We start from the raw sequence: 18,437 nt of genomic DNA on the forward strand, positions 1-18,437 counted from the left end.
GGTAGAGGGAAGGGGACAGGGAGGTGGTAGAGGGAATGGGACAGAGGGAGGGAGGTGGTAGAGGGAAGGGGACAGGGAGGTGGTAGAGGGAAGGGGACAGAGGGAGGTGGTAGAGGGAAGGGGACAGACGGAAGGGGACAGAGGGACAGAGGGAGGTGGTAGAGGGAAGGGGACAGGGGACAGAGGGAGGTGGTAGAGGGAAGGGGACAGAGGGAGGTGGTAGAGGGAAGGGGACAGAGGGAGGTGGTAGAGGGAAGGGGAGAGGGGGGACAGAGGACAGAGGGAGGTGGTAGAGGGAAGGGGACAGGGGACAGAGGGAGGTGGTAGAGAAGGGGACAGAGGGATGTGGTAGAGGGAAGGGGACAGAGGGAGGTGGTAGAGGGAAGGGGACAGAGGGAAGGGGACAGGGGACAGAGGGAGGTGGTAGGGAAGGGAAGAGGGAAGGGGACAGGGGACAGAGGGAGGTGGTAGAGGGAAGGGGACAGAGGGAGGTGGTAGAGAGGGAAGGGGACAGAGGGAGGTGGTAGAGGGAAGGGGACAGGGGACAGAGGGAGGTGGTAGAGGGAAGGGGACAGAGGGAGGGAGGTGGTAGAGGGAAGGGGACAGGGGAGGGGAGGGAGGTGGTAGGGAGGGAAGGGGACAGAGGGGGAGGGAGGTGGTAGAGGGAAGGGGGGGACAGGGGAGGTGGTAGAGGGAAGGGAAGGGGACAGAGGGAAGGGGACAGAGGGAGGTGGTAGAGGGAAGGGAAGTGGACAGAGGGAGGGGAGAGGGAAGGGGACAGGGACAGAGGGAGGTGGTAGAGGGAAGGGGACAGAGGGAAGGGGACAGAGGGAGGTGGTAGAGGGAAGGGGACAGGGGAGGTGGTAGAGGGAAGGGAAGGGGACAGACAGAGGGAGGTGGTGGAGGGAAGGGGACAGGGAAGGGGACAGAGGGAGGTGGTAGAGGGAAGGGGACAGAGGGAAGGGGACAGGGGACAGAGGGAGGTGGTAGAGGGAAGGGGACAGGGGACAGAGGGAGGTGGTAGAGGGAAGGGGACAGGGGACAGAGGGAGGTGGTAGAGGGAAGGGGACAGGGGACAGAGGGAGGTGGTAGAGGGAAGGGGACAGGGGACAGAGGGAGGTGGTAGAGGGAAGGGGACAGGGGACAGAGGGAGGGGAAGGGAAGGGGACAGGGGACAGAGGGAGGTGGTAGAGGGAAGAGGACAGGGGACAGGGGACAGAGGGAGGTGGTAGAGGGAAGGGGACAGGGGACAGAGGGAGGTGGTAGAGGGAAGGGGACAGGGGACAGGGGACAGAGGGAGGTGGTGGAGGGAAGGGGACAGAGGGAAGAGGGAGGTGGTAGAGGGAAGGGGACAGGGGACAGAGGGAGGTGGTAGAGGGAAGGGGACAGAGGGAAGAGTGAAGGGGACAGAGAGAGGTGGTAGAGGGAAGGGGACAGGGGACAGAGGGAGGTGGTGCAGGGAAGGGGACAGAGGGAAGAGTGAAGGGGACAGAGAGAGGTGGTAGAGGGAAGGGGACAGGGGACAGAGGGAGGTGGTAGAGGGAAGGGGACAGAGGGAAGAGTGAAGGGGACAGAGAGAGGTGGTAGAGGGAAGGGGACAGGGGACAGAGGGAGGTGGTAGAGGGAAGGGGACAGAGGGAAGGGGACATAGGAGAGGGAGCCAACGAATAGGGAGAAATAGCTCCTGTGACAGAGATACAAAGTGATGGAAAGGGAGATAGGGAAGAAAGATGGCAATAAGAGAGGGACAAGTCTCCCCATAGATGACTGGTCCAAGCACAGGGCAGACTAAACAGTGAATGTATTTTTATTTCATCCCTTCAGAAAGCGGTAGACATAATCCATGACATCACCATTCCATATGACATCATCCATGACATCACCATTCCATATGACATCATCCATGACATCCCCATTCCATATGACATCATCCATGACGTAGTAAGGGTCTATATCCCACTGGCCAGACCGTCCCAAAAGGACACAATGTTATTCCCCGTACGGGTCACTACTGTTGAGCAGAGAACAGCTGTCTTTAGGGGGTGAATATAGTGTCCTAGATATGTGTGTCTGAATGTGTCAGAAGCTTCCCTGAGTCTCCAAACATCAGTGATCCTCCAAGCCTTGTCACAAACTGCACATGTCCAAGCCTTGTCATGTACAGTAGATATCCAAGCCTTGTCATAAACTGTACATGTCCCAGCCTTGTCATGTACAGTAGATATCCAAGCCTTGTCATGTACAGTAGATGTCCAAGCCTTGTCATGTACAGTAGATATCCAAGCCTTGTCATAAACTGTACATGTCCAAGCCTTGTCACAAACAGTAGATATCCAAGCCTTGTCACAAACAGTACATGTCCCAGCCTTGTCACAAACTGCACATGTCCAAGCCTTGTCATGTACAGTAGATATCCAAGCCTTGTCATGTACAGTAGATATCCAAGCCTTGTCACAAACTGTACATGTCCAAGCCTTGTCATGAACAGTAGATATCCAAGCCTTGTCACAAACAGTACATGTCCAAGCCGTGTCATGTACAGTAGATATCCAAGCCTTGTCACAAACTGTACATGTCCAAGCCTTGTCACAAACAGTAGATATCCAAGCCTTGTCACAAACAGTACATGTCCAAGCCTTGTCATGAACAGTAGATATCTAAGCCTTGTCATAAACTGTACATGTCCAAGCCTTGTCACAAACAGTACATGTCCAAGCCTTGTCATAAACTGTACATGTCCAAGCCTTGTCACAAACAGTACATGTCCAAGCCTTGCCATAAACTGTACATGTCCCAGCCTTGTCACAAACAGTAGATATCCAAGCCTTGTCATGTACAGTAGATATCTAAGCCTTGTCACAAACAGTACATGTCCAAGCCTTGTCATGTACAGTAGATGTCCAAGCCTTGTCACAAACAGTACATGTCCAAGCCTTATCACAAACTGTACATGTCCAAGCCTTGTCACAAACAGTACATGTCCCAGCCTTGTCATGTACAGTAGATGTCCAAGCCTTGTCACAAACAGTACATGTCCAAGCCTTGTCACAAACTGTACATGTCCAAGCCTTGTCACAAACAGTAGATATCCAAGCCTTGTCATGTACAGTAGATATCCAAGCCTTGTCATGTACAGTAGATATCCAAGCCTTGTCATGTACAGTAGATATCCAAGCCTTGTATAGGTTTACATCACAATCCCAATGCAAGGAAAGGAAGGAATTCTGTTTAAATGTCTTGATTCCAAAACGTTTTGGTCTTCACACTGAAATTGTCTGACACTGGACTTGCTTGGTGACAGAACCTTTTCCTGTAAATGTCCATTACAGTCCAACGAGGGATTATAACACCTCACAGAAATCTCACTCCGATTGTCGCTCTCGCTATCCAGCAGTGACCCATATCTCTGCTGTCTCTTCCACTATTCCATCTCTCTCCCATACCTAAGTCTCTCCTCCTCGCCACGCCCTTTAGACGACCCTGATGCAACCCCATCAGCACCTGACTCCTGATGGAGGAAACTCTCCCCCTCCTCTTCCTCCTCCTCCTCCTCTTCCTCCTCCTCCACCTCTTCCCTCTCTTTCCCTCTCCCTTTATTGGCCTCTTCCTCCTTCACTCCTTCCTCCTCCTCTTCCTCCTTCTCTCTATCCTCCAACAGTCCCTTGCCCTCCTCACCCCCTGCCTCCTCCTTCCATCCCTCCCCGTCCGATTCCCCTGCCTCCCCCTTCCGTCCCTCCCCGTCCGATTCCCCTGTCTCCCCCATCTCCTCGGACACAGAGTATATATTCCCAACCCCAGTAGCTCCACCCCTTTGGCGTTTCTGGAACAACCCAAAATCAGTGATGTCCCTGGGGAAGTCTTTCCTCCGACCCTGCTTGTCTCTGGAGCTTGCAGAGGAACCACCATCGGCGGGCAGGGGGGCCAGGCCGTTAGCCAGCCTCAGCCCGTTGAAGGCAAGTGCGTCTGGGAGCCGAGGAGAGGAGGCTGTAGCGCCGCCCTGCTGGATTATGGAGGCGGTTACGGTGAACAGTGTCTTCTTGTTGTTCTTCAGCTGGCCAATGGATGTGGGGGGGGTGGTGGGGACCTTAAGGGACCGGTCGGCATAGGCTAGGGAGGACTGCCCTCCACCAACCCCAGACCCCCCCGAACCACCCCCAACAACACCCCCCGGACCTCCCAGACCAGGTTTACCTGTCTTCATCATCCCCATCACCTCGTAACGGAAACTAGAGATGTCCTGCTTCAGCTCCTAGAACAAAGGGACAGGGAGAAAAGAGAGGTATTATATGAGAGAGAGCCAGGAAAAACAACAGCGAAATGAACAGAATGGTTATTTGACTGTAAAGTGACTTGAGCCTAAACTCAAGGTGTTCTGATTCAGTTCCCATACAAGCAGAGAGAAGAGACAGTCTCCAGGTCAAACCCAGTCCTCACCTTAAAGTTCTCCTCAGTCAACCCCTCCTCTGTTTTAGCATCTCTGATCATGGCTGCTACATATCGCTTCACCAGGTTCCTCAACACCTCCTGGAACACAACAACAACAACAACAACAACAACATTAAACATGGAAGGCTGATTTCAAGGTTTCACTGCTAACCTACAAAGCATTACATGGGCTTGCTCCTAACCATTTCTCTGATTTGGTCCTGCAGTACATACCTACACGTACACTACGGTCACAAGACGCAGGCCTCCTAATTGTCCCTAGAATTTCTAAGCAAACAGCTGGAGGCAGGGCTTTCTCCTATAGAGCTCAATTTTTATGGAACGGTCTGCCTACCCATGTGAGAGACGGTCTCAACCTTTAAGTCTTTACTGAAGACTCATCTCTTCAGTGGGTCATATGATTGAGTGTAGTCTGGCCCAGGAGTGGGAAGGTGAATGGAAAGGCTCTGGAGCAACGAACCGCCCTTGCTGTCTCTGCCTGGCCGGTTCCCCTCTTTCCACTGGGATTCTCTGCCTCTAACCCTATTACAGGGGTACCCCTACCTACATATGTACATGTAGGTAGGGGTACAGTGACTATGGGGGTACAGGTTAGTCTGGGTAATTAGTAGATGAAGGTAGGGGTACAGTGACTATAGGGGTACAGGTTAGTCTGGGTAATATGTACATGTAGGTAGGGGTACAGTGACTATAGGGGTACAGGTTAGTCTGGGTAATATGTACATGTAGGTAGGGGTACAGTGACTATGGGGGTACAGGTTAGTCTGGGTAATATGTAGATGAAGGTAGGGGTACAGTGACTATGGGAGTACAGGTTAGTCTGGGTAATATGTAGATGAAGGTAGGGTAAAGTGACAGTAGGTTATTCTAATGGGAGTACAGGTTAGTCTGGGTAATATGTAGATGAAGGTAGAGGTAAAGTGACTATGGGGGTACAGGTTATTCTGGGTAATATGTACATGTAGGTAGGGGTACAGTGACTATGGGGGTACAGGTTAGTCTGGGTAATATGTACATGTAGGTAGGGGTACAGTGACTACAGTGACTAATGGGGTACAGGTTAGTCTGGGTAATATGTAGATGAAGGTGGGTACAGTGACTATGTAGAGTCTGTAATATGTAGATGAAGGTAGGGGTACAGTGACTAATGGGGGTACAGGTTAGTCTGGGTAATATGTAGATGAAGGTAGGGGTACAGTGACTCTGCATAGATAAGAAACAGCAAGTAGCAGCAGTGTAAAAAAAGTTTGTGGTGGGGGTCAATGTAAATAGTCTGAAAAGCCATTTCATGAGCTGTTCAGCCGTCATATGGCTCATGGGGATAGAAGCTGTTAAGAAGCCTTTTCGACCTCGATTCGGCACAGAAAACCCAGCCAACAGGATATTATCTGTTTTGTCGTTCAGCCACGACTCAGTGAAACATAAGATTTGACCGTTTCTAATGTCCCGTTGGTATGGGATAGTCTTGAATGGAGCTCATCCATTTTATTCTCCAATGATTGCACGTTGGCCAATAGGACAGATGGTAGAGGTGGGTTACCCACTCGCCGACGAATTCTCACAAGGCACCCGGACCTGGGTCCCCTGTATCGGCGTCTTCTCTTCAGGTGAATGACGGGGATTTGGGCCTGGTCCGGTATCAGCAGTCTATCCTTCGCGTCAGACTCATTAAAGAAACTATCTTTGTCGAGTTCGAGGTGAGTAATCGCTGTTCTGATATTCAGATACTTTTTTCTGTCAAAAGAGGCGGTGGCAGAAACATTACATACAAAATAAGCTACAAACAATGAGAAAAAACGAACAAAATAGCACAATTGGTTAGTAGCCCGTAAAACTGGAGCCTTCCCATCCGACGCCATTTTATAATAACATCAACCGATAGACAACACTGTCCATAGACAACACTGTCTAAAGACAACACTGTCCATAGACAACACTGTCCATAGACAACACTGTCTAAAGACAACACTGTCCATAGACAACACTGTCCATAGACAACACTGTCCATAGACAACACTGTCCATAGACAACACTGTCTAAAGACAACACTGTCCATAGACAACACTGTCCAAAGACAACACTGTCCATAGACAACACTGTCCATAGACAACATTGTCCATAGACAACACTGTCCATAGACAACACTGTTCACAGACAACACTGTCCATAGACAACACTGTCCATAGACAACACTGTCCATAGACAACACTGTCCATAGACAACACTGTCTAAAGACAACACTGTCTAAAGACAACACTGTCTAAAGACAACACTGTCTAAAGACAACACTGTCCATAGACAACACTGTCTAAAGACAACACTGTCCATAGACAACACTGTCCATAGACAACACTGTCTAAAGACAACACTGTCCATAGACAACACTGTCCATAGACAACACTGTCCATAGACAACACTGTCTAAAGACAACACTGTCCATAGACAACACTGTCCATAGACAACACTGTCCATAGACAACACTGTCCATAGACAACACTGTCCATAGACAACACTGTCCATAGACAACACAACACTGTCCATAGACAACACTGTCCATAGACAACACTGTCCATAGACAACACTGTCCATAGACAACACTGTCCATAGACAACACTGTCCATAGACAACACTGTCCATAGACAACACTGTTCACAGACAACACTGTCCATAGACAACACTGTCCATAGACAACACTGTCCATAGACAACACTGTCCATAGACAACACTGTCCATAGACAACACTGTCCATAGACAACACTGTCCATAGACAACACTGTCCATAGACAACACTGTCCATAGACAACACTGTCCATAGACTAAAGACAACACTGTCTAAAGACAACACTGTAAAGACAACACTGTCTAAAGACAACACTGTCCATAGACAACACTGTCCAAAGACAACACTGTCCATAGACAACACTGTTCAAAGACAACACTGTCCATAGACAACACTGTCCATAGACAACACTGTCCATAGACAACACTGACAACACTGTCCATAGACAACACTGTCCATAGACAACACTGTCCATAGACAACACTGTCCATAGACAACACTGTCCATAGACAACACTGTCCATAGACAACACTGTCCATAGACAACACTGTCCATAGACAACAGACAACACTGTCCATAGACAACACTGTCCATAGACAACACTGTCCATAGACAACACTGTCACTGTCCATAGACAACACTAGACAACACTGTCCATAGACAACACTGTCCATAGACAACACTGTCCATAGACAACACTGTCCATAGACAACACTGTCCATAGACAACACTGTCCATAGACAACACTGTTCACAGACAACACTGTCCATAGACAACACTGTCCATAGACAACACTGTCCATAGACAACACTGTCCATAGACAACTGATTGACAACACTGTCCATAGACAACCGATAGACAACACTGTCCATAGACAACACTGTCCATAGACAACTGATTGACAACACTGTCCATAGACAACCGATAGACAACACTGTCCATAGTGTGGAGTGTAATAGAGATTGCGTCATCTGTGGATCTGTTTTGCGCGGTATGTGAATTGGTGTGGGTCCAGGGTGTCTGGGATGATGGTGTTGATGTGAGCCATGACCAGCCTACAGATGTGAGTGCTACAGGGCGATTTAGACAGGTTACCTTGGCGTTCTTGAGTACAGGGACTATGGTGGTCTGTTTGAAACATGTAGGTATTACAGACTGCTAGCTGGTCAGGCTCTGATTCCAGATCCTGGTAATCCTTCTGGCCAGTGAATGTTACCTGTTCAACCCTTGACCTACAATGCTCCCGTGGAAATCTAATTAGCATAATTCAAATATCCCTGTCAAAATCCCTAGGTTTAAGCTAGAGATATGTTTTTTTTTGCACGGGCTGCATCTCAAACGATCGATCAGCCGATATCGTTCCTTTTAAATAAAAAATAAAACTATCGGTTGTCCCATCTAGTGAATCTGTAATTGAATGCATTTCCATTGGCTAATAGCAGTAATGCCAACCATTCAATGTTATTGGATGGATTCGGAACATATTCCAGTCTGTGAAACAGTCCTGTAGCTTAGCATCCTCCCTGCCTGTCTCCCCACCTGTCTCCCTGCCTCCCCGCCTGTCTCCCTGCCTCCCCGCCTGTTTCCCTACCTCCCCGCCTGTCTCCCTGCCTCCCCGCCTTTCTCCCTGCCTCCCTCCCTGTCTCCCTGCCTCCCCGCCTGTCTCCCTGCCTCCCTGCCTTTCTCCCTGCCTCCCTCCCTGTCTCCCTGCCTCCCCGCCTGTCTCCTGCCTCCTCCCTGTCTCCCTGCCTCCCCACCTGTCTCCCTGCCTCCCCGCCTGTCTCCCTGCCTCCTGCCTATCTCCCTGCCTCCCCGCCTGTCTCCCTGCCTCCCCGCCTGTCTCCTGCCTCCCTCCCTGTCTCCCTGCCTCCCTCCCTGTCTCCCTGCCTCCCTCCCTGTATCCCTGCCTCCCCGCCTGTCTCCCTGCCTCCCCGCCTGTCTCCCTGCCTTCCCGCCTGTCTCTCTGCCTCCCCGCCTGTCTCCCTGCCTCCCTGCCTTTCTCCCTGCCTCCCTCCCTGTCTCCCTGCCTCCCCATATTCCAGTCTGTGAAACAGTCCTGTAGCTTAGCAACCTCTTCATCGGACCACTTTCTGGTACTTCCTTTTTTGGAGTTTTTTGCTTGTAAGCAGGAAACAGGAAGATAGTGTTATGGTCAGATTTGCCAAATGGTGGGTGAGAGAGAGTATTGTATGAGTCTCTGTGTGTGGAGTAAAGGTGATACATAGTTTTTTTTGCCTCTAGTTGCACAGGTTGTATGCTGGTAACAATGGGTTTAAACATCATTCCGTTTCCTTGCATTAAAATCACTTTTTCGTTTGCTTATAGCCCGATACATTTCGTTGAGTACGAACTTAGTGCCAGCATCGATTTTTGGTCATAAATAGACACCTACAAAAAAAATATAGATGAAAACTCTCTTGGTAAATAGTGTGGCCTTCAGCTTATCGTTAGGCATTCTAACTCAGTCGAGCAAAACCTTTGAGACTTTCCTTATTAACATTAGAAATCGCACACCAGCTATTTTTAACAAATAGAGACACCCCCCACCCCCCTAACTTCACCGTACGGTCTTGACGATGCAGAGAAAAACCAGTTACATGTATATTGTCCATGTACTTGTTCAGCCACAACTCTGGGACGCTGAGGATATTACAGTTCTTAAACGTCCCGTTGATAGGATATTCTCCGGCGGAGCTCATCCAGTTTATTCTCCAGTGACTGCACAGAGGGTAGAGACGGTTTATTTGCACTCTGATGTTATTTTTCATTAGCGAGCGGAGCTCATCCAGTTTATTCTCCAGTGACTGCATAGAGGGTAGAGACGGTTTATTTGCACTCTGACGTTATTTTTCATTAGCGAGCGGAGCTCATCCAGTTTATTCTCCAGTGACTGCCCGTCCATCTGCCCCTTTTGTAGCATTGCTTCCTTCCCCGTGTCCCGGGTTTTAGGGCCTTGTCCAGAGTAAGCAGAACATCCGAGGTTAATGATTGCCGTTCTGATGTCCAGAAAGCTGTTTTTGTAGTTCGCGGGAAATGATAACAGAGACATTATGTAAAGAAGAAAGTAATGATCAGCGTAACAAAAAAAAAACACAGAAAATGGCAGAATTGGTCCGGAGCCTGTAAAACGCCCGCTATCCACTGTAGCTCCATCTTACGCACAGACAACCAGCTATTCAGTCAGACATAGGTGCTGTTCAAACACTCATACAAACACACACACACACACTCATACAATCACACACACTCACGCACGCATGACTACGCACACGCGCAAACACACAGACATAGCTAACGTATCACCATTCAGTCAGTCGTACGTGTTGCTACACACAGAGTTCACTTGATCATTGAGCCAGCTCAGCGGTAGGCTGAGAATGCTTTCTTGTGTGTGTTGTGTGTGTGTGTGTGTGTGTGTGTGTGTGTGTGTGTGTGTGTGTGTGTGAACAACTATGTCCCTTTCATGAGGGATAGCAGGACGTCATATCAGCACAAAGAGGAACAACGTATGAAACCAAAGGGATGTGTGTGTGTGTGTATGAGTGTGTGTGTGCTTGTATGAGTGTGTGTGTGTTTGTATGAATGTGTGTGTGTGTGTGTGTGTGTGTGTGTGTGTGTGTGTGTTTGTATGAGTGTGTGTCTGAGTGTGCATGTGTGTGTGTGTGTAAGAGACATCACCTGGTACTGGCGGTTTCTCCTCAGGTTCTCTGCTGCTCTCGTCTATAAAGAGGAGAGAGAGTGAGAGAGAGAGAGAGAGATAGATGAACAGGGAGAGAGATAAACAGAGAGATAAACAGAGAGAGAGAGATAGATGAACAGGGAGAGAGATAAACAGAGAGATAAACAGAGAGAGAGAGAGAGAGAGAGAGAGATAAACATAGAGAGGGATAGAGATAAACAGAGAGAGAGAGAGAAAGAGAGAGAGAGAGAGATAGATGAACAGGGAGAGAAATAAACAGAGAGATAAACAGAGAGAGAGGGAGAGAGATAAACAGAGAGAGAGGGATAGAAATAAACAGAGAGAGAGAGAGAGAGAGAGAGAGAGATAAACAGAGAGAGAGGGATAGAGATAAAGAGAGAGAGAGAGAGAGAGAGAGAGAGAGAGAGAGAGAGAGAGAGAGAGAGAGAGAGATAAACACAGAGAGAGAGATAAACACAGAGAGAGAGAGAGAGAGAGAGAGAGAGATAAACAGAGAGAGAGAGAGAGAGAGAGAGAGAGATAAACAGAGAGAGAGGGATAGAGATAAACAGAGAGAGAGAGAGATAGAGGGATAGAGATAAACAGAGATAGAGGGATAGAGATAAACAGAGAGAGAGAGAGAGATAAACACAGAGAGAGAGAGAGAGAGAGATAGATGAACAGGGAGAGAAATAAACAGAGAGATAAACAGAGAGAGAGGGATAGAGATAAACAGAGAGAGAGATAAACACAGAGAGAGAGAGAGAGAGAGAGAGAGATAAACACAGAGAGAGAGAGAGAGAGAGAGAGAGAGAGAGAGAGAGAGGGAGACGTAGATAGATATGATTCATTATCTGGCTCTCAGCATGTAGAGAATAAATGTTGTGAAGAGTAACATAATGGTCACCAGCTGTGTGTTTGTAGAAGTGTCTGAATTATGACAGCAAGTCAATGAGGACCGAACAGTGTCGTGCTGTTCGCACTGTCATTACATTCAATCGTGTGTGTCCCTCCCTCCCTCATGTATGTACGGTATGGATGGATGGATGGATGGGTCACCACCAAGACAATTATAGTTTTGTGTTTTTATATTCGTTTTGTATTGCTATTCGTTTTAAGAAGAAAAAAATACAATAAAATGTATGTTTATAAATACGTTTTCAGATCCACTTGACTGGTTTTATTTAGCTCCATAAAACCACGTTTTATTGCTTTTCAATGTGATTTATTTTCAGTGTTAGGGATACAATGAAGACTCCCTTTGTGAGGCAGTAATGCATAAGGTGATGGGTTGAAGCGCGAGGCTAAACTTCTCCCCTGTTTTGGTTCCGTAGCGATGTAGTAGCGTGAAGCGTACCCGTGCACACGCTCTGTGTGTAGCTACCACGATGTAGTAGCGTGAAGCGTACCCGTGCACACGCTCTGTGTGTAGCTACCACGATGTAGTAGCGTGAAGCGTACCCGTGCACACGCTCTGTGTGTAGCTACCACGATGTAGTAGCGTGAAGCGTACCCGTGCACACGCTCTGTGTGTAGCTACCACGATGTAGTAGCGTGAAGCGTACCCGTGCACACGCTCTGTGTGTAGCTACCACGATGTAGTAGCGTGAAGCGTACCCGTGCACACGCTCTGTGTGTAGCTACCACGATGTAGTAGCGTGAAGCGTACCCGTGCACACGCTCTGTGTGTAGCTACCACGATGTAGTAGCGTGAAGCGTACCCGTGCACACGCTCTCTGTGTAGCGTAGCGTACCCTGCACACGCTCTGTGTGTAGCACGATGTAGTAGCGTGAAGCGTAGCCCGTGCACACGCTCTGTGTGTAGCTACCACGATGTAGTAGCGTGAAGCGTACCCGTGCACACGCTCTGTGTGTAGCTACCACTCTGTCTGCACACGCTCTGTGTGTAGCCACCACGATGTAGTAGCGTGAAGCGTACCCGTGCACACGCTCTGTGTGTAGCTACCACGATGTAGTAGCGTAGCGTACCCGTGCACACGCTCTGTCTGTAGCTACCACGATGTAGTAGCGTGAAAGCACCCGTGCACACGCTCTGTGTGCTCGATGTAGTAGCGTGAAGCGCTGCAAACGCTCCACGATGTAGTAGCGTGAAGCGTACCCGTGCAAACGCTCTGTGTGTAGCCACCACGATGTAGTAGCGTGAAGCGTACCCGTGCACACGCTCTGTGTGACTGTGTGAGAGAGAGAGCATAGAATTGCGGATCCTTTTTGTGAAGTCAGTGTCTATCGTTGGTCACCACCTTTCAAAGTGTGTTGCATTCTGGGGATAAAACTATGTCCCTGTGATGAGGGATGGCAGGACGTCATATCAGCACAAAGAGGAACAGCGTATGAAAGCTTTGGGTTTCAGTTGAATATAATAACCTCCTTCACTACTCTCCCCAGGGTGTCTGTCTCCTGTTTAAGGAAACTATGCAGTATTTTGTACGAGCATTTCGCTACACTCAACATTAACATCTGCTACTCATGTGTACGTGACCAATACAATTTGATTTGGTTTGAGGTACAGTAACTGGCAAAATAAAGGAAACACCAACATAAAGAGTCTTTTAATAAAGCCTCCGGAACAGCTTCATTGCACCGTGGAATAGATTCTACAAGTGTCTGGAACTCCATTGGAGAGATGATGTGACACCATTCTAAGACAAGAAATTTGATCACTTGGTGTGATGGTGGTGGAAAACGCTGTCTCAGATAACGGCTCCAGAATCTCCAATAAGTACGCAATTGGGTTGAGATCTGGTGAGTGAGACGGCAATGGTATATGGTTTTACATTCCGTTTCAAACTCATCAAACCATTCAGTGACAACTCCTGCCCTGTGGGATGGGGGAATTGTCATCCTGTGGAGCCATAGCCATGGTAGTTATCAGGTCAGGTCACCTCGTGCCCTGTGGGATGGGGGAATTGTCATCCTGTGGAGTCCTAGCCATGGTAGTTATCAGGTCAGGTCACCTCGTGCCCTGTGGGATGGGGGAATTGTCATCCTGTGGAGCCATAGCCATGGTAGTTATCAGGTCAGGTCACCTCGTGCCCTGTGGCATGGGGGAATTGTCATCCTGTGGAGCCATAGCCATGGTAGTTATCAGGTCAGGTCACCTCGTGCCCTGTGGGATGGGGGAATTGTCATCCTGTGGAGTCCTAGCCATGGTAGTTATCAGGTCAGGTCACCTCGTGCCCTGTGACATGGGGGAATTGTCATCCTGTGGAGCCATAGCCATGGTAGTTATCAGGTCAGGTCACCTCGTGCCCTGTGGGATGGGGGAATTGTCATCCTGTGGAGTCCTAGCCATGGTAGTTATCAGGTCAGGTCACCTCGTGCCCTGTGGGATGGGGGAATTGTCATCCTGTGGAGCCATAGCCATGGTAGTTATCAGGTCAGGTTACCTCGTGCCCTGTGGGATGGGGGAATTGTCATCCTGTGGAGCCATAGCCATGGTAGTTATCAGGTCAGGTCACCTCGTGCCCTGTGGGATGGGGGAATTGTCATCCTGTGGAGTCATAGCCATGGTGGTTATCAGGTCAGGTCACCTCGTGCCCTGTGGGATGGGGGAATTGTCATCCTGTGGAGCCATAGCCATGGTAGTTATCAGGTCAGGTCACCTCGTGCCCTGTGGGATGGGGGAATTGTCATCCTGTGGAGTCCTAGCCATGGTAGTTAGCAGGTCAGGTAACCTCGTGCCCTGTGGGATGGGGGAATTGTCATCCTGTGGAGTCCTAGCCATGGTAGTTAGCAGGTCAGGTAACCCTGTGCCCTGTGGGATGGGGGAATTGTCATCCTGTGGAGTCCTAGCCATGGTAGTTAGCAGGTCAGGTAACCTCGTGCCCTGTGGGATGGGGGAATTGTCATCCTGTGGAGCCATAGCCACGGTAGTTATCAGGTCAGGTCACCTCGTGGCTAAGCGCGTTGGGCCAGTAACTGACAAGTCGCTAGTTTGAATCCCACTAACGGTCACGGCTCAAACATGTAAAGGAAGAACCACTGTAGCTCACTATTTGAAATATTTATTTTATACAGAGTCATTATTGCTCACCTTTATCAAGGGTGTGTGTTTGTACGTGCATGTGTGTGTGTGTGTGTGTGTGTGTGTGTGTACGTGTGTGTGTGTCACCTATTCACCCCCAGGGTGCCTGCCTCCTGACTGTGTGGGTATATCTGGTATCACTCACCCCCAGGGTGACTGCCTCCTGACTGTGTGGGTATATCTGGTATCACTCACCCCCAGGGTGCCTGCCTCCTGACTGTGTGGGTATATCTGGTATCACTCACCCCCAGGGTGCCTGCATTCCTGACTGTGTGAGTATATCTGTTATCACTCACCCCCAGGGTGCCTGCCTCCTGACTGTGTGGGTATATCTGGTATCACTCACCCCCAGGGTGCCTGCCTCCTGACTGTGTGGGTATATCTGGTATCACTCTCCCCCAGGGTGCCTGCCTCCTGACTGTGTGGGTATATCTGGTATCACTCACCCCCAGGGTGCCTGCCTCCTGACTGTGTGGGTATATCTGGTATCACTCACCCCCAGGGTGCCTGCATTCCTGACTGTGTGAGTATATCTGTTATCACTCACCCCCAGGGTGCCTGCCTCCTGACTGTGTGGGTATATCTGGTATCACTCACCCCCAGGGTGCCTGCCTCCTGACTGTGTGGGTATATCTGGTATCACTCACCCCCAGGGTGCCTGCATTCCTGACTGTGTGAGTATATCTGTTATCACTCACCCCCAGGGTGCCTGCCTCCTGACTGTGTGGGTATATCTGTCCTCACTCACCCCCAGGGTGCCGAAGGTGTCAGTTGGTTTGGAGTGGGGCATCTTACAGACATGTCTCTTGGTCCAACACACCAGGTACCACACTGACTTGGGGCTGGGTACGATATTGAAGGGAGAAGGTAGAGTACCCCCCTCCTCAAAGTAACTCATCCACAGCTTGGTCCTTGCAAACTTCCACTCAATGTCTGCGTGGTCCTGCATAGGTTGAAATTAAGAGGAAATTCAGAAACTCTTGGATGACATTGGACAGGGATAAACATACTTTTATTATTGTTAAAAGTACAACCGACATGTTTTTTTGGTCTTAAGCCTAGCCTTCATCAGGGTTTTCACTCAGGATAGAGAACACTGTAAATAATATAAGTGTTAATTCAACTTTAAAAAAGTTTGTAACAATGCTGCCTTCAAATCTTAAGGCAGAAGGTCAACACACTGTTTTGAAAAATGTCATTTTTTTTGTTGAGTTGACTTTGAAAAATGAGCTGAAACAACTAAAATGACAAATTATGTTTTACAACGAATATTAAATACACAGAATACACTACAGACTGCATGAGCAAGAGAGAAGGCTGAACACACATTGGAGGGTGATAAATCAGAGGTGTGTGGAGAGAGGAGGTTGAACAACGGATGAAGAAAATGTTTAAAAGAAGAAGACTGCCTGAGACTGAGACAAGAGAGACAGGGAATTCAAAATAGAATAGCACCTACTTGTCACATTTATTGAAATAGATAACTCGGAGCATGTAGTCAGAGCATGTAATCAGAGCATGTAGTCAGAGCATGTAATCAGAGCATGTAGTCAGAGCATGTAATCAGAGCATGTAGTCAGAGCATGTAGTCAGAGCATGTAATCAGAGCATGTAATCAGAGCATGTAATCAGAGCATGTAGTCAGAGCATGTAATCAGAGCATGTAATCAGAGCATGTAGTCAGAGCATGTAGTCAGAGCATGTAATCAGAGCATGTAGTCAGAGCATGTAGTCAGAGCATGTAGTCAGAGCATGTAATCAGAGAATGTAGTCAGAGCATGTAGTCAGAGCATGTAGTCAGAGCATGTAATCAGAGCATGTAGTCAGAGAATGCACTCACAGCTATGTGATGGTAGGAGTTGTTTATTATTGTATACTAGTAATATAGTAATATAGTAGTAGTATAGCTGTAGTATAGCTGTAGTATAGAAGTAGTATAGCAGTAGTATAGCAGTAGTATAGTAGTAGTATAGCAGTAGTATAGTAGTAGTATAGTAGTAGGACCGTAGTAGTATAGCTGTAGTATAGCAGTAGTATAGTAGTAGTATAGCAGTAGTATAGTAGTAGTATAGTAGTAGGACCGTAGTAGTATAGCTGTAGTATAGCTGTAGTATAGTAGTAGTATAGAAGTAGTATAGACGTAGTATAGTTGTAGTGTAGCAGTAATGTAGTAGTAGTATAGCTGTAGTATAGTAGTAGTAAATACGTAGTATAGCTGTAGCATAGCTCTAGTATAGTAGCAGTATAACAGTAGTATAGTAGTAGTATAGTAGTAGTATAGCTGTAATATAGTAGTAGTATAGCTGTAGTATAGCAGTAGTATAGTAGTAGTGTAGTTGCAGTATAGTAGTAGGATAGCTGTAGTATAGCTGTAGTATAGCTGTAGTATAGAAGTAGTATATAAGTAGTATAGTAGTAATATAGTAGCAGTATAGCTGTGGTATAGTAGTAGTATAGTAGTAGTATGGCTCTAGTATAGCAGCAGTATAGTAGTAGTATAGCAGTAGTATAGCTGTAGTATAGCTGTAGAATAGCTGTAGTATAGTAGTAATATAGTAGTAATATAGTAGTAGTATCGCTGTGGTATAGTAGTAGTATAGCTGTAGTATAGTAGTAGTATAGCAGTAGAATAGCTGTAGTATAGTAGTAGTATAGCTGTAGTGTAGCAGTAATGTAGTAGTAGTATAGCTGTAGTATAGTAGTAGTATCGCTGTAGTATTGCTGTAATATAGTAGTAGTATAGAAGTAGTATAGCTGTAGTATAGCTGTAGTATAGTAGTAGTATAGATGTAGTATAGCTGTAGCACAGTAGTAATATAGTAGTAGTATAGCATAGCTGTAATATAGTAGTAGTATAGCTGTAGTATAGTAGTAGTATAGTAGTAGTGTAGTAGTAATATTGTAGTAGTATAGCAGTATGGCGGTAGTATAGTAGCAGTATAGAAGTAGTATAGAAGTAGTGTGGTAGCAGTATAGTAGTAGTATAGAAGTAGTATAGAAGTAGTATAGTGGCAGTATAGAAGTAGTATAGCTGTAGTATAGTAGTAGTATAGTAGTAGTATCGCTGTAGTATAGTAGTAGGATAGAAGTAGTATAGCTGTAGTATAGTAGTAGTATCGCTGTAGTATAGTAGTAGTATAGCAGTATTATAGAAGTAGTATAGGGGCAGTATAGTAGTAGTATAGCTGTAGTATAGTAGTAGGATAGAAGTAGTATAGAAGTAGTATAGTAGTAGTATAGTAGTAGTATCGCTGTAGTATAGCAGTAGTATAGAAGTAGTATAGAAGTAGTATAGGGGCAGTATAGTAGTAGTATAGCTGTAGTATAGTAGTAGTATATTAGTGGTATAGTAGTAGTATCGCTGTGGCATAGTAGTAGTATAGTAGTAGTATAGTAGTAGTATAGTAGTAGTATAGCTGTAGTAGTATAGTAGTAGTATAGTAGTAGTATAGCTGTAGTAGTACTCACAGCGATGTGTTGATAGGAATTGTTCATCATGGCGATCAGCATGTTCAGTAGAACCACCAGGGAGATTATATTATAGGTTCCAAACATGGTGGCCCCTACAAACTCTGTAAACTGATGGTCCGCATCTACGTTAGTCACGTACAGACTGATCAGACCGAAGATAGACCAGAACAGAGATTGGAGAGTCTCAAACAACCTACAGGAAGGAGGGAGGGAGGGAGGGAGGGAGGGAGGGGGAG

The 18,437-nt window shown here is 47.4% G+C and overlaps 1 protein-coding gene across 1 annotated transcript in view; it reads right to left on the reverse strand.

Annotated features, from left to right (window-relative positions):
• Positions 1–3,421: 3,421 nt before the first annotated feature.
• The window catches only part of LOC115120273 (short transient receptor potential channel 4-like), a 129,265-nt gene continuing 114,249 nt past the window's right edge, over positions 3,422–18,437 (reverse strand). The window contains exons 11-15 of the mRNA XM_065005056.1: positions 18,199–18,394; positions 15,479–15,673; positions 10,685–10,726; positions 4,435–4,524; positions 3,422–4,249 (exon numbers count right to left, since the gene is read on the reverse strand). Of these exons, the coding sequence (XP_064861128.1) occupies positions 3,422–4,249; positions 4,435–4,524; positions 10,685–10,726; positions 15,479–15,673; positions 18,199–18,394 (1,351 nt within the window). The remainder of the gene's footprint in view (positions 4,250–4,434; positions 4,525–10,684; positions 10,727–15,478; positions 15,674–18,198; positions 18,395–18,437) is intronic.

This window comes from Oncorhynchus nerka, linkage group LG19 (assembly GCF_034236695.1).
Source record: "Oncorhynchus nerka isolate Pitt River linkage group LG19, Oner_Uvic_2.0, whole genome shotgun sequence".
In the NCBI taxonomy this organism is placed as follows: Eukaryota; Metazoa; Chordata; class Actinopteri; order Salmoniformes; family Salmonidae; genus Oncorhynchus; species Oncorhynchus nerka.